Source organism: Melospiza melodia, chromosome 6 (genome assembly GCF_035770615.1).
Source record: "Melospiza melodia melodia isolate bMelMel2 chromosome 6, bMelMel2.pri, whole genome shotgun sequence".
Lineage (NCBI taxonomy): Eukaryota > Metazoa > Chordata > Aves > Passeriformes > Passerellidae > Melospiza > Melospiza melodia.
The window spans coordinates 72,292,355-72,319,770 of NC_086199.1; the positions used below are offsets into that span (position 1 = coordinate 72,292,355).

The 27,416-nt window shown below is 40.1% G+C and overlaps 1 protein-coding gene across 1 annotated transcript; it reads right to left on the reverse strand.

Annotated features, from left to right (window-relative positions):
• Positions 1 to 365: 365 nt before the first annotated feature.
• On the reverse strand, positions 366 to 27,158 carry EHD4 (EH domain containing 4). Its single transcript, XM_063159084.1, has 6 exons — positions 26,923 to 27,158; positions 19,075 to 19,251; positions 14,707 to 14,804; positions 10,268 to 10,680; positions 7,312 to 7,476; positions 366 to 4,850 (listed from the first exon to the last, which is right to left on the reverse strand). Exons 1-6 carry the CDS (start codon positions 27,156 to 27,158, stop codon positions 4,314 to 4,316), a joined length of 1,626 nt encoding a protein of 541 aa, XP_063015154.1. The 3' UTR covers positions 366 to 4,313.
• Positions 27,159 to 27,416: the final 258 nt, after the last annotated feature.

A 27,416-nucleotide genomic window follows, 5' to 3' on the forward strand; every position in this document is an offset into this window, starting at 1 on the left:
TTAGATTTATGTTCCACACTTGGACTTTGGAGTACTTCCACATTTAGACATTAGGAAGTTCCAAAATTACATTCTGCTATAACATGCTAATTACAGAGAGGTGCTGGAGGTTTGTGGGAATTTTTTTAATTCTTTACAGATAAATTTAATTCTGGAACCAAGCCATGGCACAAGCAGTAATTTCAGCAACAAGTTCAAGGGCACAGAAAAGAAATAGCCAGAACCTATTATGGATACATAAACTGAGGTGGGAAAATCAGCAGCTTGCCAAATAGCTACTCTGCCTATGAGCCTTAAGTAGCAGGATTACAAAATATGAGTCACTGAAAGATTATCTTCCAGAAAGAAACATACAAACCAGAATCTCAGGTAGTTCAATATTAGTTTATTAAATCAGCAATTTTTATCACCGCTTTCTAAAAATGATTACAAAGCATATTAAAATATATTACAGTATCTGCAAAGAATTTACTGTGTAATAAAAGTGCAACAATAATGAACTTACAACTTTGTTTGCCTAATTGGACAAACTGAAGCACACTGCACAGATCAAGCCTTTCCTCAAAAATCAGAGTGCCTTTTAAGTGAAAACAGTGTTTAACAAAAATATTAGAAAACGTGAGCATGTGAAATAGAAAATGAAGTTCATGATCATTCCTCAGTGCTAAGTTACACATATCCATCAAACCATACACTTCAAACTCTGCTTGATATCCAACAATTTAAAGAGCCACTAAAATGAGTGCACATTGTGAAGGGAAGAAAGTGATGGAAAGAAAAAGAGGGTGCATTTCAAGTGCTGGCAATAAACAACATTGAAAGCCAGGGACCACATACCTGCTGCTTTGAGACCAGGTTCCACACAAATCCACACCACACCTAATTAACAAAAGGGACCTCATCCTGATTTAAAAATGAATGCAAATTGATACTGTGTTGTGGAATAGTTGGAGAAAAGGTAAAAGCAGCAGTTTCTCTTTTAGTTTAAGACAGTGGGCTACATCAGTGGGCACAGATTTCACAGGATGAATTACAGACAGCTTTGAATGATCTTGCAGAAAACGTTATTAAAATCCTAGGCATAAAATATCTAACCAACTCAACATCTTCACCTTTCTTCAGTAGACATTAGCAACAAACTGAACACCAGAGATTACCTCACACTGCTGTTAAAATAACTACTTAGAGCATACTATCCTGAGAGAAGGCAATCCTGCTGACTTCCCATGCTTCTAACACACGGATTCACTAACTCCACAGAACATTCCCCAAACGCTTGTGTGTGGCTGGTTTAACTGAACAGGCTTGCAGCAAGGGAAACGGGGGAGGCCCATGGACCTCTGAGAACATAGTGAGAAGAAAACCCCTCCCCTGAGCAACAGCAAGCTACTCCATCAGTTTAGTTGTGCAAGAAACTGCTGTTTAAAGTTCCCATGAAATGTATTTTATTCCTATCATCTAAGTTCACTGTACCACACACCTAGATTTAAGTGGTACCTAGGTACTACATACCTAGAAATAGACTTATGTAGCTCTGGATGCCAACCACGAAACACTCCTATTTCTCCAGACAGCCAGAGAAAATCCACCTCTACTCCTATACATGCTTCATGCATTCATCTTCCAAATTCTACAGGAACACAAAGCAAAATACTACAACCCCATCTAGGCAAATTTTTTTAACTTATCAAAAGGATGTATTTCAATTTGTCTGCCTTAATATCAAGCTAGCATATTGTCACAGAGATCGAGGAAAAGGCTGTGTTCTCCATTTTACTACCAACAAAACTAGAAAAATAGAATAAAACCACCGAAACTACCCTGCTCAAATGGCATGGGATCACATGGCTCCAATATACCTGGAGCATCACCCCTGGAAGCTGCATGTGGTGGGAACTCAAGCAGGAGTCCCCTGCTGCAGCCCTGTGCTGCTGCAAAGCAAGGTAAGGCAGAGTGGGAAAATCAGCAGCTTCCCAGATCCTCTCAGTTTTGCCTACACTCCAAGACTCACAATACACAAGCTTGCATTCTTTCTCCTGGTGGCTGTCCTGATTAAACTAGTCACTAGTACTAAATTGGTCAGTAGTGTATGAAGTGGTAATGACTGCAGACACTACCCACAAACAAACACACCTTACTACTTCTGCAGCCTTTTTCTTTTTCAACACCAGCAATGTCTATAGACTACTTTTTTTTTTTTCAATCAAAAATAAATTACATAGAAAATAGTTACTCTGCAGATGTACAGTCACACAGGTAGACTCAGCGTCAAGTTTCACAGCTCTACTGAAGTGCACAGAGATGCACTAAGGTTAATTTGGCTCCTAATTTAGGTCTAACAGAAATAAAGTCGGTATGCTTGAATGAGATAGGAAAAACACCTAAGAATTAAAAAAAAAACTAAAACAAAAAAACAAACAACAAAACACCCAAAAAAATCAAGTCCTCAGAACAATTCAGCTATGCCAGGACATCCTTGATACAGGCCCAGAAACCTCGTGAGGTAAAGGTGGCGTTCTGCCATTACTTAAAATAGCATCATTGTTTTCCCCTGCAAGTGCCCTGACACAGTTAATGGAAATTGCACCTCAGAACAGAACAGATACAGAAAGATGAGAGGTCCAGAAAGATGAGAAGTATTAAACCCGACAACCTACAAATACACGATTTGAAAAAAGAAGCTGAGGCTTTTCTTAGATCACCCACAAAACTGAACATGGAAGTGTGACTAAAACCTTAACTGGGAGACAATACCCAAACTATTTCCTCCTCACCCCAACTACAAGGATGTTAAAGCACTTTTTGTCTTGCTCTGTCTCAGAAGGCATTGGTGCTGCCACTTACTGAGACTTCACAAGAAAGTGCTCAAAACTACAGTACCTTTGATGTGTAGGATCTTTCCTATTACAAATGGAATACAAATCAATTCCTGCTCATACACATAGACCAGAACTGGCTGCCAAATTTGATTTTAGGAAAGAACTGGCCCTCCCTGAAAGACTCAAGTTCACAGGGCCAAAGACTTGCCTTCTTCTAAGGTACTGATAAAAATCAGTTGTAAGCAGACAGTATGTTCAACTTTGATTGTGTGTTGTTGGAAAATAAATGTTTATTAAACATCCATTCCTTTCATGGATTGTTTTCAATAAAGAAGTAATATTTGGAGGGATGAGTTACACTTATTACAGTCAATGTAACAGTTTCTGTTAGCCTCCCCATCCTTCAAATCTGCTGCCATGAGAATTGAAACTCTTTGTGGTTGTCAGCTACATGTTGGCAAAAGAGTTAAAAATTTCCCTTTAATATATTATATATTAAAAAATACACAGACATAACTGTATAATTAGCTGTAAATAGAAATTAAATACCAATGAAAATATTCCGAGACAATTTGATATGCTTTGAGGAGGCTGAATTTGAGCAATACACCTTTTCTGAACAGAAAGTGAGGCTTAATTTCAATGGAAACATGGTTTTTTCAGCTTAAGAAACCATTCTGCTGTCACTTTGAACCATTCAGAAATTCATAGTCTGCACAGAAGCTAAGCTTAAACTGCAAAGAAAACTCTAAATACAAGGAACAAAGGAGATCTCTGTTCTTCTACTGATAATACTGACTATATAGTGCTGTGTAAAACTGAAGAAGCTGGTCTTCAGACAAGACACAATGACAGATCGAAAAAAAAATTTTTTTTTTTGCAGTTCTCGATAGAATCTGAAGTTTTAAAACAGGTTTGCTCACATTTTGAGCACTTACAAGACTCTCCTCATTATTATTCTATCTTTTTCTAATTCCAATTGCACAATAAAAAGAAAGAAAAGGATTTCCTTTTATATCAGCCTTTTCTTAGACTATACAGATGCTTACATTCACTTAATGGCTTAAGTACATTTTTAGCATCTAAATATTCTTTGCATATGCAGGTGAATTTAACATTTTGAGCTTCAGTGTGCTATTTAGGATAGTTTGGATACAGGGCTGATAAGTATTTAGGTTTGGTGAAGGTCAGCAAATTTTATGCATGGTCTTTTCTGCTTTATGGTTGTGAAGGCAGCAAGACATGGACACAGGACTACAAAAACATTTTCACCTTATGACAGAGCTATTATAAGGCACTTGTGATAAGCATGTCTGAGTGAAGGTCAGCAGGGACAGCAACACGAATGTTTCCCTGCTGCCATGCTTATAACTTCAGTAGCTTGTGTGAAATGTGCTGTGAGGTTTAAGGATCTAAGCTTAACTTCAAATTTTGGTATTTTCAACGCATTTTCCTGTTGGAACTTCAAAATCCTCGCTCTTCTCCTTGTATTGTTCATTCTGCTGTCTGGAAAGGTTTCCTGTGAGATGGTGGCACCAGGTGGGAAGGTAGTGTGCCAGGCAGTTCATATCCATCCAGTTTAATCTTGATGAGATGTTTTGCTAATGCAAACTCTTCATCATCCAACATCCCATCGCCATCACAGTCCGCAAGTTTCCAGATCTTCCCCAAGACGCTATTGGGTAGTTTAGAAGTCACCATCTCCTTCTTTGCACTAATCCCAGATATTTTGCCATTGATTGGTGACAGAGTGTAGAAAATCTCATCGTAGGCAGGTTTATCTTTGGCAACAACCCACTCCTCTTCATCAGCTCCTTCCTTAGCGCCTTCCCCATATCCATGGCCAAAAGGTCCGGCCATGGTGCCATCGAACGCTCCACCGTGCACCATCTCTGTGGGCATGTTGTTCTCTTCCTGTCTGATTAGGTTCATCAGGGAGGCAATTTTGTTGGCCAGCATGTTATCCACAGTTTCAATTAGCTTTGGTTTCAAAGAATGAAACTTAGTGAAATCACAATTCTCCAACTGCTCCTGTGAATGATACAGTGACAGTAGTTAAAAACCATTCCAATGCATTGAAAAGTTAAAAGAATGGGCTTAAAATTAAAATAGTCAAGTGATAATTCAATTAAAATAAGTATTTTTTGAAGCTGGCTCTATAGCTGAAACTCCTCTTGATGGTGAAACAAAACACATGTACCAATATATTTCATCAAAACACACTAAGACAATTTTGCAACAGTGTATGAGTTTATTTATTAAATTTCATTTACAATACAAATTTCAAAGTGCAGTGGATAAAACCACAGCAGCTGATGAATGCTACCCAGCAACTTTCCATTTGATGATATTTTTCCAAACATCAAAGAAAGCATGCAAGTAAGTCCTCAGTCCTGCTAGCACTTATGCAAGAGTTCAGAGTTAAAAATAAAATCAAATGTTTGCAGGACTGATCTGATTTTATAGATTAGACTTCTTGGTTATGGTTAGGTGAGGAAAAGGTATCCTTTACTAATAAAGAAAAGCTGAGTTGAGATAGCAACAATGTTTTATAGCAGTGCTGCCAGAACTCATGAAGTCAGATGCTCCCTGCAGAATTTGTCGAGTTTTCATCCCAACACCAGTGAGATGTTTACCTAGGTAATATGTACTATTCCAACACAAGCCCAAGCACGTTTTACACCACAGCATCAGAAAATTAAAAATGCTTTAGGCAATTATTAAATTTTTTCTACATGCAAAATGCTTGCAACGAAGAGAAAGTTACAGCAGAAAAGGTTAAAAAAATTCAAGCATCACCACCACCACCACCTCCCACCTTCTGTAAAATGATGTTAAATTGCTTTAACAAATCCCATCTATCCCCTCAAGAAGCTGCTCCTATACATATCAAAATGATCATGACATGAACCCAAGAAACCTGGAGCACAGGGTAAAAACAGTCAAACAGCAACTCTGTTCAGGTGACATTTATACACAATCACCTGATTGACAGCACATGATCAGAATAAATGTATGTAGTGGAATAAATACCAGGAATCAAAGATCAATTTGCTATTGGTTTTGGCACAACTTTGTATTCACACAATTTTGCTTTCTTGCAGTTTTGCTCCTCATTGCAGAAGTGACTGTGATATTTGTATCACAGTATCCTGTAATATTTGCTGCCATCTGCTGTTGAGGCTTAACTGACATGTACTGTAAGTCTGAAAGAGTTTCATTCAAATTTTGTTTCAATATTCAGATCTCTCATTCTCTCACTCTGCATCACAAGCAAAAGCAGCAAGGGAAGAAAGAGTCAACTTTTGCCCCAGGATCCTCTTTCAAAGCCTAACTCACGAAATGCCTCCACCAATCCTGCCTGTGAAAACTTAGCTAAAATGCATCTTATACTTCATCAGTGATTTGCTATCTCATGCCAGTAGCTGAATCCTAGGTTAAATACTTTAGTTTATGAAAGACATGTGTGCCTTTGTATAGATAATCAGCCAGCCATCACTCCTCATGATAGCTGTGCAAGTGTACCACGTGTGCTGTCAGAATGACACGTCTGGAAAACATCCTCCATCACACTCATGACTAGTCCATGGTCAGAGCAAACTGCAGGCCCTGGATCTCTTGTTCTTCAGCTTTCAATCTGAATTATCCTCTAATTCAAATGCCATTTAATAAGCCTATGATCCGAGATGCAAAAAATGCCAATTGATGCTTGAAATCACTACTAACATGACACTAGCTGTTTTTCCCTGGGATATTTTCTAACTCATCTCGAATCAGAGAACAGAAATAAACAGGCAAGAAAGTGACAGAAAATTGCGTGAAAGACTGCAGAAAACCCAAAAGAGGAAGAGACAAAAGGTATTTAAAAATAAGTTGTGAGCATAAACCTAGAACTTCTCTCTCTCTCCTTCATAGACAAGAAAAAAGCCAAAGACTGTTTTCAGAAGCAAGAGGTTTTAAGCTGGACTTTTCAAGTAACACACTGCCTTTATTAGTCACTGGGAAACAGTACCAGTAAGAACAGGAACAGAGTAGAGTGAAAATGAGCTAATGACTAATGATATCTTCACCTACACAAATATTTGATACTATCAAAAAAAAAGATAAATATAACCACATTTAGGATTCAAAAGAAGCCCCTTAAGCTGTGAGTATTCACTGCCATTTTATTTGCACAAAGTCTTTGTTACTTCTGGCCAGGAGAGACCAAGTACTGACTAAAAGGAGAGTAGGTCAGATTTTTTTATTCCTTATTTTCATAGTCTTTATGTAGTCCTGTATCAGTGAATGCACACTAAGCAAGTTACCATTCTTTTTTTGGTCTGTAGCACTTCCAAGTCACTCTAATGTCATATCAGTCAAATGACTGTCATTTCAACTGCTCTACACCCTCAGCTGTGACACTGAGATACTCTGTTCTACCTTTTCAATTTTGCCAATCCTGCTACAAAGTTAAGAGTTATTTCAGTGGAATGGTAATCTACCATCTTACCTGCATTTTCTTGACTTCAGGGAAGTCCCCTGCTGAAATATGGTATTCCCTTTGCAGCTGAATGTAGATCTCAGGCAACTTGTTGATCAGTTCCTTCTTCTTATTCTCTTTCCCAAATACAGAGGGCATCTCTTTTTTCAGATAGCTGATGATATAAGCATGAACCTAAAAATAAGCAAAACCGAAATCAAAACTACTGTTTACCAACACTTAGCAGTAGGTTTCCTCACCTAGGTGATAAAAAGAAACAGAAATATGTTTCCCTAAGGAAAGATGTTATCAACTACTGTTTCTGGAACTTCATGTTTACATGAACAGTTAGCTGCCTGTTAGTTTATTATTAGCTTTTGCTGCTTTCAGCATTCCTTGGAGGGGCAGAGAGAAAGGAAACACATTTCAAGGAAATACAGATGCACACTTGCTCTTTTAAGAAGAAGCTTGGTACAGCACTCTACGAGTACCAACAGCAAGAGAAAAGGCAAGACCACAAACCCCACGTCCTGACACAGAGCTCCAGCCACACTGGTCCATCTGTATGATCTGGAGCTCATCTGCCACAGCAGCCAGCCATTGTGGGTATCAATGGGATAACTCCTCCAGCAGTCCAAGTATGCTAAGTGGCAGAGCTATCTGTTTGGAGTGATATTGCATTCCTACCTATTTACTGACAGAAAAGTGAGTACCTATAGTCTGTATTTATGCAGCCACCTATGCAGATGACAGAGCAGCCAGTTCCAACAGGAGCAGCATGCCATGGCTGCCTTGTGAAGCCCTAGGGAGAGAAGTAGAGCCTTTCCAGCTTGCAAGGAAAGACACTAATCTAGGATGTCTTTGAACACATTGATTCTTGCATTGCCATCAAAATATCCATCCTGCCCACCTTCCTTATGCCTCTATTCTGAAACATTCATCTCTTCTCCCACCACTAAAAGGATCTGCTTGGCCACAGAACAAGTGATCAGCTACAGAACAGAAACAGAGATTGCAATTCCTAACTGAGGTGAGCTCACCTATCCAGCTCATTGTGTGGACATGGATAGTCATTTTGCACACAAGAGGGAAGCCTTCTTTTAGAAGTAATGCTGCCCTAAGCTCTGACCTCTGCAGGACCACAGCAGCCAAATGACCCCACTACAGGATGTCTTTACATCTGGTCCCTGCTCATTTTAAAAGAATGTAGCTGTCCACAAATCAGAAGTAAGTTATAATTTTCACACACACATAAAAAAAAAAAAAAAAAAAAGAGTTAAAAATTATGTATGTCTATCAAACTGTTGAGCAATAAACAGGTGAAATTTTGGAGACTGGGGGAAGACAAATTACCGTTAAAAAGCATCAGTAAAACAAGTGATTGCTTCAGTGTTGTGTAAGTGTAATACTTAATACCTACCAAACCATGACAGAATGTGTGTATTGTAGCATTTCACACAAACCTTACACAATCTGCACATGGCAATTGCCCATTCATTTCCTTACTTGTTTAGGAAGAAACAGAAAAAAATTTGCTTTTAAAAGAAAAATTATGTAGCCAGTTTTTATGTGCACATCTTAAGTTCACAAATTTCACACAACACTTCCTTATATCCAAAAAGAGCGTATGCATTTTAATGGCAACTAAATGTACATTTCTATAGAGGAGAAAAAAACTTCAGCATAAAGAAGCATAAAACCATGAAATTTTCTAAGAGTACAGATGTAAGTATTTCTCCAGAACTACAGAATGGATTCAGTAAGGGTATTTTTAAGAGAGTTTACAAATAATTGTGAGCAATTTTATGGATCTTATGTCTAAAAGAATATTTCTATCAAACTCAGAAAAATATGTTTATAATTCATAAGCACCAACAGTTTCACATGTGTATTCTAAGTGGCCTAAGGTCTGCCAGTATGCACATGTGTTTCTTGTAGATAAGAACAGTCCCCATCTCCAAAACGGGATAGTGAGTCACAGGACTTAGGGAAGAAAAAAAAAAAAAAGTCTAATGCCTAAATCTGACAGCCTGTTAAGAGTTTGCTTTTGTTTCAATTTACTGTAAATGCTTTAGAAAACATTAAGAAGGGGGTAGCACAGAAATAAGGTAAAAGAAACCCCACACTCAACACTGTAAAAAGCTATTTTTGACTGTCAATACTTTGAGAGCAGTTTGAAAGGCAGAAAAATGCCACTGGATTACACTGCTGCTTTCCTGCACATAAACAGTTTATTCCCCTTCCGGGACTGTCTAACATATCCCTAAGACCACTGTGTACTGTGTTTACCTTTATAAATTTTTATTTTACATTTCATAGAAATATCTAAAAATTACTCAACTGACCCTCCTTAAATGCCAAAATGATTGTAACAAATGGAAACAAAATGCTGCCAACATTTACAAAACAGACTGGATCTGAGGTTGGTCTGGGATCACAGCAACTTTTAACACAACATCATTGTGATTTTAAATGGAATTTTCAAAGCAGCAACTTCTACAGGGTGCCCTAAAGCTCAGGATGCAAAACACCCCCAAACCAACAGCCCTCCCTCATTCCCCCCTCCAACCCCCAAAAATAACCCCATCAAAAACTCCTGAAAGTCTATCTTCCTATTCAGAAATTTAAATGAGCCAACACAGGAAGTGGTACACATCCCCAAACAACTATTCATATACCGATGGATTTTCAAGTCCTCTTCATTTCTGATTAGTAGTTCACATTAAAATATATTTCAAGGAAAACGCATTTGGTTTGATAACTGCACAGGAAATTAGAGATCCTGTCTTCTACCAATAGCTTTCTCCTCAAGTGACTATCTTTTCCTTGAAAAAGTGACAATTCAATCCCAGATTAAAAACTGTGCTAAAAAGACATATTTTATAGCAAGAGAAAAATTGGCAAGGTCGAAATTGGCAAGGTCGAGAAAGGACACACTGGGAGCAGCAGAGAAGGCTCATTCAATTCTGTTTTCCTCTCTTCTTACCTTTGCAAGTCTTGCCCTTTTAATGAGATCATTGAGTTTCCTCACAGCAGCCTTCTGTGGGAGGCTCTGGATGTCCTTGAAAAGATCCTGTGCCTCGGCTTCAAAGAGCCTCCGGTTGTCTGTGTTTCGGAGAGGATGGGCCCAGAAGGAGCCAATGTAGACCCGCAGCACCTCCGGCGTGTCGATCACCTTCCCCAGGGACCACATGAGAGCACCATAGACCCTCATCAGCTGCTGGGTGTCCACCTGGTCAGCCTTGTTAAGCACCACTCGGATCTTGTCGTCCTGGCCCCGGAATGACTTAATGGCCTCTGAAAACTCATCAGATATATCCAGCTTGTGGGCATCAAAAAGCAGGATGATTCGGTCAACGCGCTCAGCAAACCACTGGAGGACTTGGCAGAAGTCATAGCCTGAAGGAAGAACACGTTGTTACACTGTTACCATTCAGAAAAGCGAGTTTTGGAGAATGTAGGGCTGGGGATAGAGAACAAGAGGGTAACAGCTTCTGCCTGGGGGCAAAAAGGAGATTTATTAGTCAAGAGGACAGTATATTTGGGCAGTGAGGTCATGACAACTGTATTCTGCATTTCCTTGGACCAGTTTCACTATTAACGCCTTCTGTTTTTATCACTGCCCTTTTTTCTGTCCCACACCCACATTTGCCTCTTTCCAGGAGTCTGGTTCCAGCACAGCACCAAAGCTAAATAGGGCTGTGGGGGTCTAATCACAATCTCTCTTCATCACTGCAATATTGGTCACTTTATTAGCACTGCTTATCTGAATTAGGAAGGAAAATTATCTCTCCTTACCTTGCAACACTTGCTGTTATTTTCGCCACAGCACACTAAAAAGTACAATTTACAAGTAATGTGAGTACATTGCTGATGGCTTTGAGGACATGACAGGTTACAAGAACACAAGCAGTGACCTTCCTCATCACCTGAAACAAGCTTTATCACATTCTAAAGGAAAGCCTATTCATAGCACCTGTCTAAATGCTTTTACAGGTTCAGCTGGTACCTAATCCACACAACAAACAGTATCCAGGAACTCCTTACTCAGAAGTGACACATCTAATCCGCAGAGTCACCACTGGCGATGAGGCTCTGGGTTTGGCATGGATGTGACTCATCTAGTATGAGTAAGGAACAGCTAAGTATGTACTGGGAGCCTTTTGCTTTAAAAAAAAAAAAAAAAAACAAAATCCATTTTCCCCTGAACTCTTTCCCCATACTCTTTGAAACACTTGCCCTCACACCACTCAGTCATGAACGAAACACCCCCTCCCTTCCTAAAGGGGCTCCTCCCTACATCCTGCCAGACACTCATTTTTCCAAATCCTGCAGCCCACGCAGACATTTCTGTCTGCAGGGGCGTGAACACCACCAGTGATGCTGCAGAAGCAGCACAGGGACGGGCACTGTCTGCCCAGGGGACAATGCTGGCAGACATCTGCACATTCTCCTCCAGCCACTTACACTGCCCCTGAACTGACAGGCAGGAAGCTTCTGGCACGCCCTCCTGGCGAAAACAGGAGCGGGAAAGGTGTGTCTTGAGGCTTCTTTAAATGTTGCCCTCTGTGTATATTTTTGACCCTTCAAGAAATCAGCTCCTTCATCCTGGATGCTTTCCAGAGTTAAAAATAGAGCATGCTGGGAAATAGTGTATGTCCTCAAATTTTACTTAGTCCCTTTGCTGTTTTCCTGCATGTTAAAATGAAAGCTACTATTTGAGTCCTCTCTTGGACTCAGAAGGCTTCAACTTACTCCTAGCGATACCTGTCAAATATTAATATTGTACAGATGTTACATTTGTTTGTAGGTAAATAGTTAAGCAGTAGCTAGTGAGATGGGAAAAAAACACCAACAGCAAAGAGACATGGTCTTACACTGATGCCTTGTAATGTTAGTCTTCCATCAAACATTTTAAATAAGAAAAGCTGTAGCTTACCAATGTTAGACAGAAGGTAAACTTCTAGAAAGCAGAACCCTCTCTGACAGACACATTCAGGGGTAGCAGAAAACACCTTGTACAATCCTGCTTACATTTACACACAATAATTTAGAAAGTCATCAAAGCAACTCAAACTTCAAAATGTGCTAAATTAGACCTATAGCATACATATGTCTAAGTCAGACTGACTCCTTCAAGAAGCAGGTCAGACTAACCTTGCTATTTGCAGCATCACAGGACAAGTCAAGTCTGTGGCCCACAAAACCACCTATATGCAAACTGCATAAGCAGCCCAAAAGCCATTTACAGGAAATGTATCTGACTATGCAGAATTTCAGCCAAGGTTGAGTGTAGGAATTTCTGATCATGATAGCATGGAGTATGTGCATGCAATAAATGCATAGGCACTTGTAAATAACTCCTTGTATGGGGATGCCTAAGGGTACGAAACCTTTACTTAACCTGCCCTCAAAGCCTGGGACTCTGAGAGAACAGCGCTCTAAAGCCAACTCCCAAAACCTCATATTTGGTACAATGACACTTTAAACATGATTAAAACTGACAGCATACAGGAGAACGACACTTTGATAAGAGAACTGTGACAAGGGACACATTCAAGACAATCTTTATCACATGTAAAAAAAATTAATCATATTAAAGCCTGTGAAACAGGTAAGAGTTTGAGGTAATCACCGAACTATGTCAAATTAGGTAGAAGTCTATCATATCAAAGGGCAGGCCAGCTAGGCTGTAACAATTGATAAGGCACATACCATCCTGACAAGGAGTTTCTGAACAACAAGGGAACAAGAGCCATGTTTTGTTAAATCCCAGGAGCAATTCTAGATGGTAGTGAAGAGTCACGGTCCTTCAGTCAAAACAGGACTACCAGTGAAACATAACCTGGAGAGAAACTCAACTCTGTCCTGCACTCGGAAGTCTGAGACTTCCACAGCATTACCTAATGGTCTTGAATTTGGTTACACAATTGTTCACTTTTTCAGTGGTATATTAATGCAATACTCTAGTTTTCTGCTCATTTCTATGTTCCCTTCATACTATTATGAAAGTAGCAACAGATGCTGCCATATATAATTTTCTCTTGATTTAACAAGCAAAGAAGGGGTCAGTTTTCTCTTGAGGAGGAAAAACGGAGCTGGAATCTGCAATGGAAAAGCAGACCATTACTGATTTTATCAGACTGTGTAAACTGCAATCTAAATATTTTGTGGACATTTTATCAGAAGATTTTTTTCAGGACTAAAGATCATTAGTCGTACTCTCAAGCTTTTGTCCAAAATATGAGTGCCAACATGCAGTATTTGTTTTATTTCTGGTTTCACAAGATTCAAGTCTTTGCTTGCAGAGATGTAGAGCTCTCATGCTGTTCATCTCTACTATTTCACCAACACATCACATAAAGGAAAGCCATGACTATGAGTAATAAAGAGGACAAAACATCACTGAATAAAGAATCCAGAAGCATCTGGTTGACCAGTTTATTAGGTAAGCATAATTTAGATTATAGTCCTAAGAAGTTAGTCCCTTATTTTATCGATTTATTATAAAGACAAGACTCCTGTTGCATAGCTGCCATATATTGCGCTTGTACCATGATTTCCTCAAAAAATTCCAGGTGTGGTATGGTAAAGAATTGATTATTTCCTCTGACAGAGACATGAAACACAAGTTTCCATTTCTTAAGCAAAGGCCTGCAAACAGAGGGCAGCATAAGCCACACCCTGCATCACTACCATTTACAACTCCACAGAAAAGCAACAGGCACTTAAATGCAGCTGAAGAATGCAAGGAAGAAAGTTGTTTACATTACGCTGCTCTGTTTAAATACTTTCTCAAGACAGGCTAATGTTTAAAACAGCTTGATAAACAGTGCTCAGTTCTCTGCAGAATTTTCATATTATTAAAAATATTCTCATTTGCTCTTTCTCCTTCTACCATTTGACTTCCTCTTTTGACTGTATTATATTATGGCATGACTGAGCAACCTTAAGAAGCAGCTCTAGCAGGTGTGCCCACAAAAACCCACCTTATTTATAGCCCCACCCCTGAATTTTTCAGACATAACCAATCTACAGCTATTATGAAACATTTCTTCACTCATGAACTTCAACAATATGTATGAGTCATTAATACTTCATGGAAAGCAATTAAAATCATCAATTTTTATTATTAAATTAATTAATTAAAATTATTTAATGGGAGTGATAAAGCACTAATTAGTCAACAGACCATGCAACTGTAGCCATTTGCAGCCATAGCAGCAGGATGACAGAAATACCAACCCCCACCAGCTTTCAAGAGAAAAAATTCCAAAGCTGCATCCAGCCTTAAAATATGGGCTTGCAGTACAAAAGTACATACAGTACCACTAAAACAGGCTTCCCAGAGATTAGGATGCTGATTTGTCCAATAGAGCAGAAAACATTCAGTGAGCTTGGTGCCTATAAAGCTCTGCAACTCACCTCTGCTGATGCGCTGCTTCTCTCCAGAGAGAATGCCAGGGCTGTCAATGATACTGATGCTCTTCAGGACCTCGTTGGGTAGCTGAGAACACATGAACCTGCAGGAAAGCAGGGAAAAAAAACCATTAACAATAGCTCTAGCTCACATACAGATTGTTGCTTGAGAGCTCCCCATTACATATCTGATTTTAGAAAGACTCAAGTGAGACTCAAAACAGTTTCTGAATCCTGGCAAACCGCTATGTTTCGCAGGCATACATGTTTAACAAAAATTATGAAGAGACCTTCTCAAAAAAACCCCACAGGGAAACATTGTAAAACCATACATCTAAGTGCTGATAAGACTTCAAATTTTGCAAGAGCTGACAACTTGGGCTGAAAATGCAACATCAAAAAGATGGCATCAAACACATTTTGCTAGGACCAAAATTAGTACACACAAGAGAAAATTCTTCATGTACTCCAGTTTATGCCCAGACTCAAAGGCCAAAAAGGGGAGGAAGCAGAAAGCCATACTGACAATATGTTTAAGGTCCAGTTCCTGCCACATCTCCCTCTTGCCTGATTTAGCAGTGTTCAAGTGATCCCTACTCCCTAACTCACCACTCTCCTCAGCTGGAGCACCAGTGAAAAACACCAGTATTCCTCCCACAAACCCAGCCAAAACTGTCACACTGCCAGAAGCAGGAGTTCAAATTACACACAGTATACTCTAAACAATAACCTCCTGCCTCTGCAACGAGAGGCAAATTCAATGGTGGTATTACAGAAGAATAAATAATTGACAAGGACTCGGAGCTGTGCAGAACACTTGGTGCGTTACTCGCAAGCTACAATGATGCTTCTGTGACAGTAGTTAATGACTGAAGAACTTCACTGCCCTTCATCATAACCTGCCTTTAAGAGATTTGCATAAGAGTTTAATCTTCTTATCAGGGAGCAGTTGAAGATACAAATGAGCACACAGAGTAACCCAGCCTCCTCCTGCAGGGCTGCCCCACACAGGGTTAAGCTGCAGCCTCAGGCTCCAAGATGGGGCTGCCATATGTCAACCTATGGCTTCACAAAGCACAATGGCTCAAAAAACAGGGTATCACAGACAGGAAACTGTAGCTGTGCTGAGGTTAAACAAGACCTTTAAGGCCTTGGATGATCTGAGTTAGGAAGAGTTCAACCAGTCAAGTATCAGATATAAAATGTAAACTATATCAAAGTCTAGATGATATTTTATATAATGCAAATTGTTCAAAGGAAATTGAGAAGAAAAGAAGTCCTAACACCTCACTTCACCTTGTTCTGCAAGAGATCTTGTAGCAATGAACCTTCAACAAAAGCACACAGTGTGCCTTCTTGGATAAAACAGAAATGGCAGCATCACCTGCACCTCACCCTGAAACCCAAAAGGGCATAAGGAAAGAGCAGCCATCCAAGCCTGAAAGAACCTGAGGGTATGTAAACATAAATTACATTATTTGAACTTGCCAAAACCTAAAGGCAGTGCTGTGTCAAAGCAAACATGTGGAAGCATAATGGATGTGCATAAGTGACAAAGAAAACACATTTAATCATGTGAACCATAACAAAAACACATACATTACTACAGCATAAAGTAGCTATATTTGAAGACTGACTTTCCATGTAGATTTTTTCTTATCACTCTCATCCAACCTTAGAAAGCCCAGTGTTTGTTCAGTATCACCAAGATGTTTCTAGACCTATCTTATGGGAAGAAAGGCACTGTTATGCCAGCTGAACAATACAGCAGTGTCTTGACTCAGGCACCACCCAAACTGGGACAGCTGGAAAAGACCATGCGATAAAATAGAGAATTACAGGCCTCAGAAATGCAGACACTGCCTTCTTTGCAGCAGTCACTAGTGGCAATGGGAGGAGATAAGTAAACATATGGGTAAACACATAGGAAATAGAAGCATGAGCTCAGAATTAACTGCTTGTTAGCTTTTAGAATATGTCCATAAGATAAAGATGAAAGATGGGTTAAAAATCTTGCCTCAAACTAATATTTTAGACAACTGTAATGATAGTGGATATTGAATATCTCTTTTCAACATCGAGACTTATTTCTTAATATACCACTTTGTACAGGTCAAGTAAGTGCTACATCACAAAAAACAGAACTACATGCTATCCACCTGAATGAGAGATTCTTTAAAAAGGTGTTACAGAACCAGTTGTATGAATGACTGTAATTTCTTATGACACTTCAAAATAGACTAGGACTATGCATTTCTTCTCAGCAGCACTAATTTATTTACATGGTTTTCTGCATGTAAATTACTGTATAATGCAGTATTCTTCCCTCACCAGCATCCAAGGACACACTAGGTCCTGTCCCCCTTCGGTTTCCTCCCCAACTTTTCTTAAAAGTACACAGGATAAGTAAGAGTTTAATAGAGGAACACCTCCCATAATCAGTGGGATACAGGGGGCAATTAGAAGGGATCATGGAAAAAGACAAAAACAAGGTAACATAATAAATTAATGCAGCTAATTACAAGTACAAGCCTTGATTGTGATACCGTTTCCTTGTTTGCTTCATTTTTTCCATTACCTCAGTCCCTGCTTCCTGTCGTTTGGATTGTTAGACTTGGATGAAAAAGATACTCAACTTCACAGTCTAAGTGTTCATAGCCTTAAGTTCCTCCATAAAACAAAACTTCAGGATTGGGAAACTATTTAAAAAATACAATGGGACACAGCGGGGGAGGAAGTAGAGAGAAGTCTATTGAGGCAGGTATGAAAAATGTAATATTGGATAAAAAGAACTGTCAGCATGGCAAATAAGAGAAGGCAAAGTAAAATGTGTACTATGATTACAGGTAACCTGGGAGGAACTCAAAGATACCGAAGCCTAAGACAATTTTATGTAAGTCATAAAGAGAAAGGAGTTGGTAAGTGTTGAAAAATGCTAGGGAAAGATAAGCACCCAGATCTCTGCTGAATAGCTAACGAGTAAGAGTGACTGTTGGGGAAGATAAGGGTGCCCACAGCACTTCAATACAACAATATCACAGTCACCAAAAGAACTGGAGTAATTTGGTCAGTTACTTTGAAAGTACATCTTTTTAGCTAGCCAATAATCTTGCTTGCATAACAGTTGGAACCTGACACAACTAGTTAGATGATTTAGGAAAAAAAATTGCATTGCCACTCATCCAAATAAACACATACCATTATTAAATGTTCTGTGCAAATAATAAATATTATGCAAAATACAACTTATATAATTTTTACTATAAGCATATTAATTTTTTGTAGAGAGAGCACAATGGTGAGGAAAGGGAGAAACAGAATAGTGATCTGGAAGACAGAGTTTACCCAATCATCTCTAAATTGTTATTTAAAATGGGACTTGACTACAGTCTCCCACAGCACATATTCTTATCTCTGCAAAGCGATAGCCAAGCCAACTGTAAGCAGCTATAAACTTTCTTCTTTGAATAAGCACAGCAACAGATAAAATTGTACATGATGAACTTTTAACACGCATGCCAATATTTATCAGCCAAACAGGAAATTGTATTGTTAAAAAGAACCAATTTAGATTAACTGGCTTGCAAAGTGAAGCCTCCATGTCAAGCTACCATCAAATACAGGAAGAAAACAAGGTGATTGCTCAGACAATAAGAATAGAGTTATTAGTAACCAACTTCCAACTGAAAATATTCAGCATGCTACTTAAGTTTACTATCAAAATGTTCACAGTCCCTGAACAACTCTTCCCTTTTTACAAATACACAGCAAAAACTAACATTATCTCCCTGATCTATGGAACTACCTGAACACCCAGGCAGTTTAATATTAAACACTTAACAGCTTGAGCTTTTATTTTATCTATTGGACACATTCAAATTTTTTCCTTCTTGTACCTCTTTTTATATATCCTAGCAATTCATAATTTCAAATAGCTATACCAAGAGCTATTTCCAGTGAAATCAGTGGAAAGGAACAAGATCAGTGGAAAGGAACAAGATAGCACCAAAGGGAAAATAATTGTTTCTCTTTTTTTTTGAATGGTAGTTTTAAAAAATAGTACTAACCTATCAGTTTTATTGAGTAGAATTTTTGCATAAACTTATCCTGAGTTCCATCTGGAGTCACAAACAAGTCACCCAGTGGATCATTTCTACAGTTTTCTGTGAACTGGTTTTAACAGCTATTTATTATTCAGATGACTGAATATCTCTGTCATAATGCCACCCTACCTAGTACTGCCTTTTTTCATTTAATTCACCTGAACTGTCACCATTCCTGCTTGTACTTCTGTATTTATTCCATGTTGTTCAAAACAGAACGTGCCAAAATTTAAATGTAATCATCAGAAGACAGAAAGCAAGATGATCTCACCTGTTCAGGAAAGCATTTCCAAAGCGGCCGAGTTTCCGAAATGGCTTCTTAGGATCAACAACCAGGGCATTTCCAGGAACATTTCCTTCTGTTTCTCCATACATTACAGCAATAAAGGAATCTGTGGTAGGCTCTGGACCAATCCTCATGCCTGGAAAGTCTTGCTCAAGCAGGTACCTGGAGGTAAATAACACATAAATGTATTTATACACAATTGCTATATTTGTGCTTAAATATTCCAAAAGAATGAATGATTGGGATCCAAGGCAAAAGCAAATTTACTTGAAAATTCCCAAGGATATGCACATTCTATAAGATTAAGATGATATTTTTCCTTTATTTCATTATTTCTGTTAACTGGGGAAGGAGGAAAAGAACTCACTTAGTTTTCCACAACATCTGGGTAAAAGGATAAAGTAAATCCCTTTACAAATATTGTGGAAAGCACTCCCTAAACTGCAGGGATTTAAGTGGATGCTTCCTACCAAAGATCTGAGTGCTGTAGGTTACACTACAACACATGGCTGCTTTTCTGAGTGTTTCCAAGCCTAAACCAGTGCTGCTGGTACAAAAAGGGAATGGTTTGCAGCTGCAAATGAGCAGATTCAGTTTGACAGATCCAACCCTTTAATCAACTCGGTGTGATCTCATGAACTTTAACTCATCCTGTCAGAGGCAACGAGAACCACTATGAGACAATAAAATTTTATCTCTTTGGGAGTGAGGAAATTTTTTCTTTCTTTTGACCTGCACATCAAAAGTTAATTGTTAACTAAGTCAGATCTGCAGAAATTTAGGCCTACACTAAAGTACTTCCAAAAGGCACCAAGTCAGGCAGTGCTCTACCACCAGAAACCATCCTGCACTTCCCTTTGAGTAGTCCACTGACAGGAGTTTGTATGGCACAAACTCAGAGGGCCTTGACTTTCCAGACAACAAGGTCTGAAATAAATTTAGTGTGTATTTAAGTATTAAAACTTAATGGAACCAGGGCATTTATTTACATAAAATGCCTGTCTGCATCCCTTCATGGATGGCAAGTGCAAAGAAGTAAAAGCAGCACCAAGTCCTTTGAGCAAACCTCCCTCTAGCACACACTCTATGACAGCTGCCATCCTTCAGAGAGACACAGACAGCTCTGCTTAACTTTACAGCAAGAGTGTTATTGTCCACAGGCACAACAGCACCATCTTGGCACTCCAGACTAAAACAAAACGTTTTCAATGTCACCCTGCAGTTCCTATAAAAAAAAACCAAAACACCACCATTTTAATCAAGTATATTTTAACTATTTACATAATCAAAACTGGATTTACATGAGAATTTTTCTTAAGTCACAGGTGGTGGTCCTGCATGCAGCGACAGCACTAGTTACACTTTAGTGCATCTATATTAATGCTGCTCTTTTAATAAAGGTTTATTCTGGACTTAATCCAACAGTGTTATGTCTACTCTGCCATAGCTTCCTAAATCAATACTGATTTGAGAGCACTTGCTGTTTGCTTTTGCTGCAAAAAACATTTTACATAGTATCTATACTTGCTGATCAATCTCTGTTTTCCAAATAAAGTACGCAAGCATTCACAAACTTTATAGATCAGTGCACAGAAGCTGAATTTAAGAATCTAAATATACGTTACATATTTCAAAGACTGTTTTCCACGAGCCTTAGCAAATTGGCTCCAATTCGCTCAGCGTATGATCAGGGAGCATGGAACAGTTATTTACATGAGATTTCCTGTAGCTTTCTGCTTCCAAAAAAAGAAATTAAAAAAATACCAATACTAAAACTTGTGAGGAAGGAGGAACATAAGAGGAGGAACATAGGAACAATCATGCCAGAACATGACAATCTATTTTATCTCTAGAATAAGCTGTACCTAATGCACAGTAACAGGGAAATAAAACTGACCCCTCTCCAAAAGCAAATGAAACAACACTCAAACCTCTCTGCCCACACAGGTTTGTAAAATGCAGCAGATACCTCACTGTACAAACTAAATCATTAAATTATCTGAATTAAATGAAGACAAAACTCCTTTAATTGCTCGCCAGTTGAAGCCCTCATGGAAATCCAGGGTTTTCAAGTGTTCTGGCAAACAGCTGAACACATGAAATGCCAAAGTGTGTTCCCAGCTCTTTACAGAACATCATTGCACACCAGAGTTCTCTAAAACAGGGTGCCAAGGCTAACTCACAAGAGCCACAAAAAATTTCCAGCTTGGCATTATCCATGGCTTTGATTTTGAAAGATCAATTATACTTTCGTCTTCTAAAAAGAAGTTTTTAACTTGCCACAATAAAATGTTCTATTTCAAACACTGCTTTTCCTCATTTCCCTTCTTTTAAAAGACAAAGAGTCTCTAAGAGAGAGCTCTGTAAATAAGCTCCTCTATAGATACAAATTGTCATTCCCGGGCTTCTACTGACAGAGGAAGCAACTCATAGGGTGACAGACAACAAATACCAGAAGATGCTCCAAGAGCAGCAGTAAAGAACATATATTGAATTAAATGCACAGGAGTGAAGTCCCACATCCCAGGTCAAGGAAAACTACATGGTGGGATCTAAACACAGCAGCAGACACCTCCAGGGTAACAGGATAATTGCCATCTATCCTAAGCTCATAACTTATGGCATGATTGTGGAAATTCAGTGGTGACAGTCTTTTAGGTGTCTAAAAAGGTAATTTCATGGCCTGTTCATGAATCTGTAGCAGCTTTAAAGAGTTCATGATTTCCAACATCTCTTTCAGCTGCTCTGAACTTGATAGTGCGAATTCCGATTAGCACTTTATTGAAATGACTAAACCAGAATAAAGTGCTCCTGAACTGCATTGATACTCTCAAGTTAATGTCATAAAGGCAGCTTTAAAAAACCAGACTTTTATAGTGATAACAATCCAGGAAGGCAAGACCTCCTTCCAAATACCAAGCCCCACCCAAAGGCAAGACCTCCTTCCAAATACCAAGCCCCACCCAACAGTCACAATGCTCTGCCTGGTACAACTATTAACAGACGCAGAAATCACTTTGCATCACAGGTATTTTCCATTAAGATAGGCTCACAATTGCTCATCAAGAATTAGTACAGACTAAAATAAGCCTCTTCTTGAGCACTGGCTGTGCTCAAGTGTGATGGGTTTGGCTGGGACAATAACTACTATGTGGCTGTGTTCTGGATATGTGCTGAAAAGTGTTGACAATACAGGGATATCTTCATTACTGCTGAGCAGCACTCACACTCAAGGCCTTAAGAATCAAGGCCTTTTCTGCTTCTCACCCCATCCCGTGAACAAAGGGTTAAGAGGGGACACAGCTGGGACAGCTGATCCCAGCTGACCCAAGGGATGTCCTGTAGCATATGGCATCGTGCTTACCATATAAAGCTAGGGGAAGGAGGAGACACTTGGAATGATAGCATTTTCTCTTCCCAAGTCACTGCTATGTATGATAGAGCCCTGCTTTCCTGGCAATACCTGAATATCTGCCTGCCCATGGAAAGTAGTGAATGAATTCCTTGCTTTGCCTTGCCTGTGATTCTTTTACTGTACCTACTGAACTGTCTTTATCTCAAGCCATGAGTTTTCTCAGTTTTACCATCCTGATTCTCCCCCCACCCCACTGTGCAGGGTGTGAGTGGCTGTGTGGTGCTCGGCCGAGGCTGGAGCTGTGGGCTGGGCAAAGCCACAACACAATCTATCACTCTTCTCAGTGAGAAAGAACAGTTTTACCCACCCACACAAAAGCTAAGAGCAGTCTTCTGTACATTGAAAAGCTGTCAATGTTTCTGTACCAAATGCTTCATTAGCACAGGAAAATACCTGGATTTTCAGCATCTGCAACTACATGCTCTTCTCAGGAATTTTCAGCAGAGAAGAAGTTCAAAAAGGTTCACAGGAAGAATGCTTAAAAATAGCCAATGCCCCAAAGACAGTCTAGATCAAACAACAGACATCCTGTTGATTCTTCTCTGTTTTTACCTGGGCTATAACCTTTCAGCTTTGCCAATAAACATTCATCTAGGTTCCTCTGCAAGATGGATAGCCAGACTATGGGGAACTAGCTTCCAAAGTTCCCAGACATAGAAAAGATTACTCGCAGTTGCAGATACCAATTATCATCTGAAGTCTAAATGCATTAGCTAGGCCACACTAATGCTTAAAAGCAAGTGAGCTGGACAGAGCAGCACTGAACAGGGATACCCTGTGATGCACTGGGAGATAAACTCATGGCTCCTTTATAGGGCTGCTCACCTCCATACTACATACTGCACCAAGTATTCAGGGTTTTTATTAACACAGCAAAACTAGATGTTTACTTTAGTGTAAGAATTCTGCTCTAAATAATCCAAAGCTTTCATGTAGAGATAGTGAAAAAGTTACAGCCTTCACCCAAAGAAATTAAGAAGGACCTTCCTCCCACTTCACCCCCAAATAAATAGATGCAGCTGCACAAGTGATCACACACCACTTGCAGACTCCAGACATTATGCATACAAAAGTGTGCTTTCACAAAAGTCAGCTCTGGCTGAGTTAAATAGCAGGAAGTTTACAATTTCCAACCTCTGAGTAATACCTGTGAGCAAAGTAAAAGCGCAGCTTGGCAATCTGAGGAATTTACTTCTGGTTTGTCTCATGTTGATAAGTTCTTTAAAAAAAATCAGTCTCCTACACTTCTAAAACAGAATGAAAGAAGCTACCTATTTGCATTGACTACCTCCTATCTCTTTTTCATACAGTACAATTCTCCTCTCCCGACCCCACTTTTTTTTCTGAAAGAGGCACAAGAAATTGAGACAACTACAGAAACTGCAAGGCCGAGCAGCTCACATGTAAGATAACAATTGGCTCTCACCATACTCCCACTTCATTAAACACAACTGGACAAGCATTAACATTTGGATGTATTTGTTTGAATTGTCAGCACTGTCAAATAAGTGAATAAAACTATCACCACATTACACCTTGGACAGCAAAACTGACTGGTTTCACTGCATTGTTCCGAGTGCCAAAGCGGATAAACAGCACTGAGTGAAAAAACACAAGAGCTGTTAGAAACCTGGAAGTGTTTGTTTCCATATCTTAATCCCTAGGGACATTCAGTCACTGGTACATCAGTGTTTTCCATAAAGACTTAGTGGAAGGAACTGGGTGGATGTGGATGTGTCAGAGGTATGAAAATGTGAAGTTCTCACGATAACGTCGCAATCAAAGTAAATCCCAAATAAATATCTGACAGCTAAACATAATTATTATGTTCACACATAAACCAAACAGTAAACACTTAAGTAGACCTAATATGCCCTCCTGACTCTGAAGTCAAGAAATGTGAACAAAAGGCAGTTTCTAATTATTTATTTAAAATTTAAAATAATGTTTTCTTATTAAAAGGTCTGGAGGAGTAAGTCCCCTACAGTGTTACTTCATCCTAAGAAAAAAAATCTAGAACAAATACAGGATTATAATAATCTTGAGAGGGTATGACATTTTTCCATGGGAGATTCAGGCTACCAGAGGATAAATTTATTTCTGGATGACCTGGACACTATAATATTTTTCCACATCTTCTTCTAAGTCTTGCACACAGCATACAAGAACTTCTCCTTTTTTGCCCTTCTTTTCCTCCTCAAAATTGGATTTTGAGTAGCAGTCACTGTGACACTATTGTCTAAGTTGCTGCCCATATTCAGTGAGCATTTTTTAATGCTGATTTAGCCAGCTATTATCTATGCTATAGAAAACACTGAGGTAAGCAATGTTGATCACAGTGAGAGCCTTTAGAAGCAATAGAAGATATTCTGCTACAGATTTGGCCTCTGTAGTCAATGCCTGTCTTCTCCAATACCTTGTACAAGATTAAACTGCTCTGCAAGCTTCCTAAAATGGGCACAGCAGAAAGGGGTAAGAGGATAAAAAGAAGAGCACATCACAGTAGAAGCCACATCTTGCATCAAGTCAAGTATTTTAACAAAACACATGAGAAACCATTTTTGAAAACTTCGTCTCTGTCAAAATTGTTTAGGCATCTTCATCTGGCACCGACAAGTGCTTAAAAAAGCTGGTAAGAGCTGTAATAAAGTATAGGTCCTTTCTCATTCAGACTGTATATTAGTATCAGTCAACCTTTTTGCTCAGCATTTTATTGTTAAAGTGATAAGTTACTCACAAAGCAACAGTAGCAAAGACACACCTAAGGCACTGCAAGGAACACTAATGTTTCTAAGCACAGTACTGACTTGTACTTCAGTCAAATATGGGCAGCTATAAAGGACAGAAAAGCTGAATGTCCCTAAATCCAGAACCTGTGTTCTGAACCAAGGCAGACTCTTACAGGAGGGGAGACCCAGAGTTTTCTATGAATTGCAAATAACAGAACAATGCTGCTGACAGCACAAGTTCCGGTATGGACATATTTCTGACCACTCTGCGTCCCTCTATATTACCTGCACTCTCCCCATCTCTTGTCCATAAGCCAAGTAATAACACTTATCAGGAAATATATACAGACTAACAAGGCGACTGTAATTTCAAAGAAGAAAATGAATTAACGTACCTAGAGAAACATTGGCAAAATCCAGATCGAAACCCTCTCCCCCCACTCATCACCTTGTGACTGTCTGTGGAGATCGTGAAACTAAGTTTCTTTTCTTTTAATTACAGACATATTTTTATTTTAAAAATATTCCTCTGAGCAACACCTCTTTATGTATTTGTGGGAGTTCAGTAATAATCAGTAAAGAAACCATGTTTGACTTCGAGCTTTCAATTAACTAGCTGTAAAATCTGAAAAGACACACACATGATTAGTTCTGCAAACATCTGAAAAGCTCTCAGGTAATTAAAGGTAAACATCGATCTTCAGGGGAGAGGGAGGTAGGTATTTTGCACTGCAAAAAGAAAACAGTGTTATGGAAAGGCTGCCTGTAATCCTTGGAATTGAAAGATAAATATTTGTAAATTTTACAGAAAGACTACAATGAACTTCAGATAGAAGCAGGTCAAAATGTGAACCAAGTGACCCCTCAGTGTCTCTTGCAGAGTTGGGCAAATCATTAGACTGATTTGTAAGGGGCATGTGAGAGGGACAAACTTATGCAAAATATTTACAGATTGATAGCATTGTGCTTACCCAAGATATGCTTCAGCTTCCTAAAAATGAGTTACCAGAAACTTAGAAATAAGGAATATAGGAAAGACAGAAAATACTACAACAGGAACAACAATGTTAAGGTGCCTTAATAGTGATACTGCTTCTTCAATGTAATTGATCAAAATGAACACACATGGAAGGGAAGATTTTCTAGATACCGCGTGGTTTTTTGCCCAAAACCCTTGTCACCTTACTCCTCTATGATGACATCTGATCTGTGCATTAAGCCACTTTCGGGAAAGAAAGGGGAGGAGATAAGGTGAAGCGATCCCCCACGGCCGATGCAGTCATACCGTTTCAACACGAAGCCCTTGGTTTTCCTTTGGAACAATTTGGGGATTACAAGAACTAAGAGGAAGTAGACAACGGGGTTACACTTTCTCAGCAGAACATGAAATGGAGAGAATATTCTTGACCGGGAAGCAAGCGGCGAGCTACAGAGCGTGGGCCAGGGCGGGGAGCGGCACACCCTCGGCACAGCTCGGAGCTCTCTCAAGCCCCGCTCGCCGGCAGGGTCGCGGCTCCAGCCCCGCCGCCCGTCAGGGGCGCGGCGCTGCCCGGCCCGGCTCGCACCCGCGTGGGCGTGGGAGGGATTTACCGCCGGCCGCACCGTGCCGGGCAGGAGCCGAGCCAGGACGGCCGAGCGGGCGGCGGGGGCGCCGGCCGGGCAAGGCCGCGCACGCCGGGGGTCACCTACCGGATGAAGGTGGTCTTGCCGGTGCTGTACTGCCCCACCAGCAGCACCATGGGCTTGTTCTCGAAGTCGGCCTCCTCCAGGGCGGGCGAGTGGAACTCATGGAAGCGGTAGTGCTCCTCCAGCGGCAGCAGCTTGCGGAGGTAGAGGTCCCGCAGCCCTCCGGTCACCGTCTGCACCACGTCGGCGCCGCCGCCGCGCTCCCGCCCGCCGCCCTGCTTCCCCAGCCAGCTGAACATCCCGCTGCCACCGCCGCTGCTGCCGCTGCCACCACCGCCGCCGCCGCGCCTCCCGCGCCTCACGCAGCCGCCGCCGCGGGCCCGCCCGGCCCCGGCGAGAGGCGGTGCCGGCAGCGCTGCCGCGCTCCACTCAGCGGCCGGGCCGGGCCGGGCCGGGCGGGGCCCTGCGGCACACACCCTGCCGGCCGGGCGCGTGTGGGGCTCCTCGGAAAGGGAAGGTCGTCTGGGGTTTTTATCGAATCCGATGATTTTTCTTTT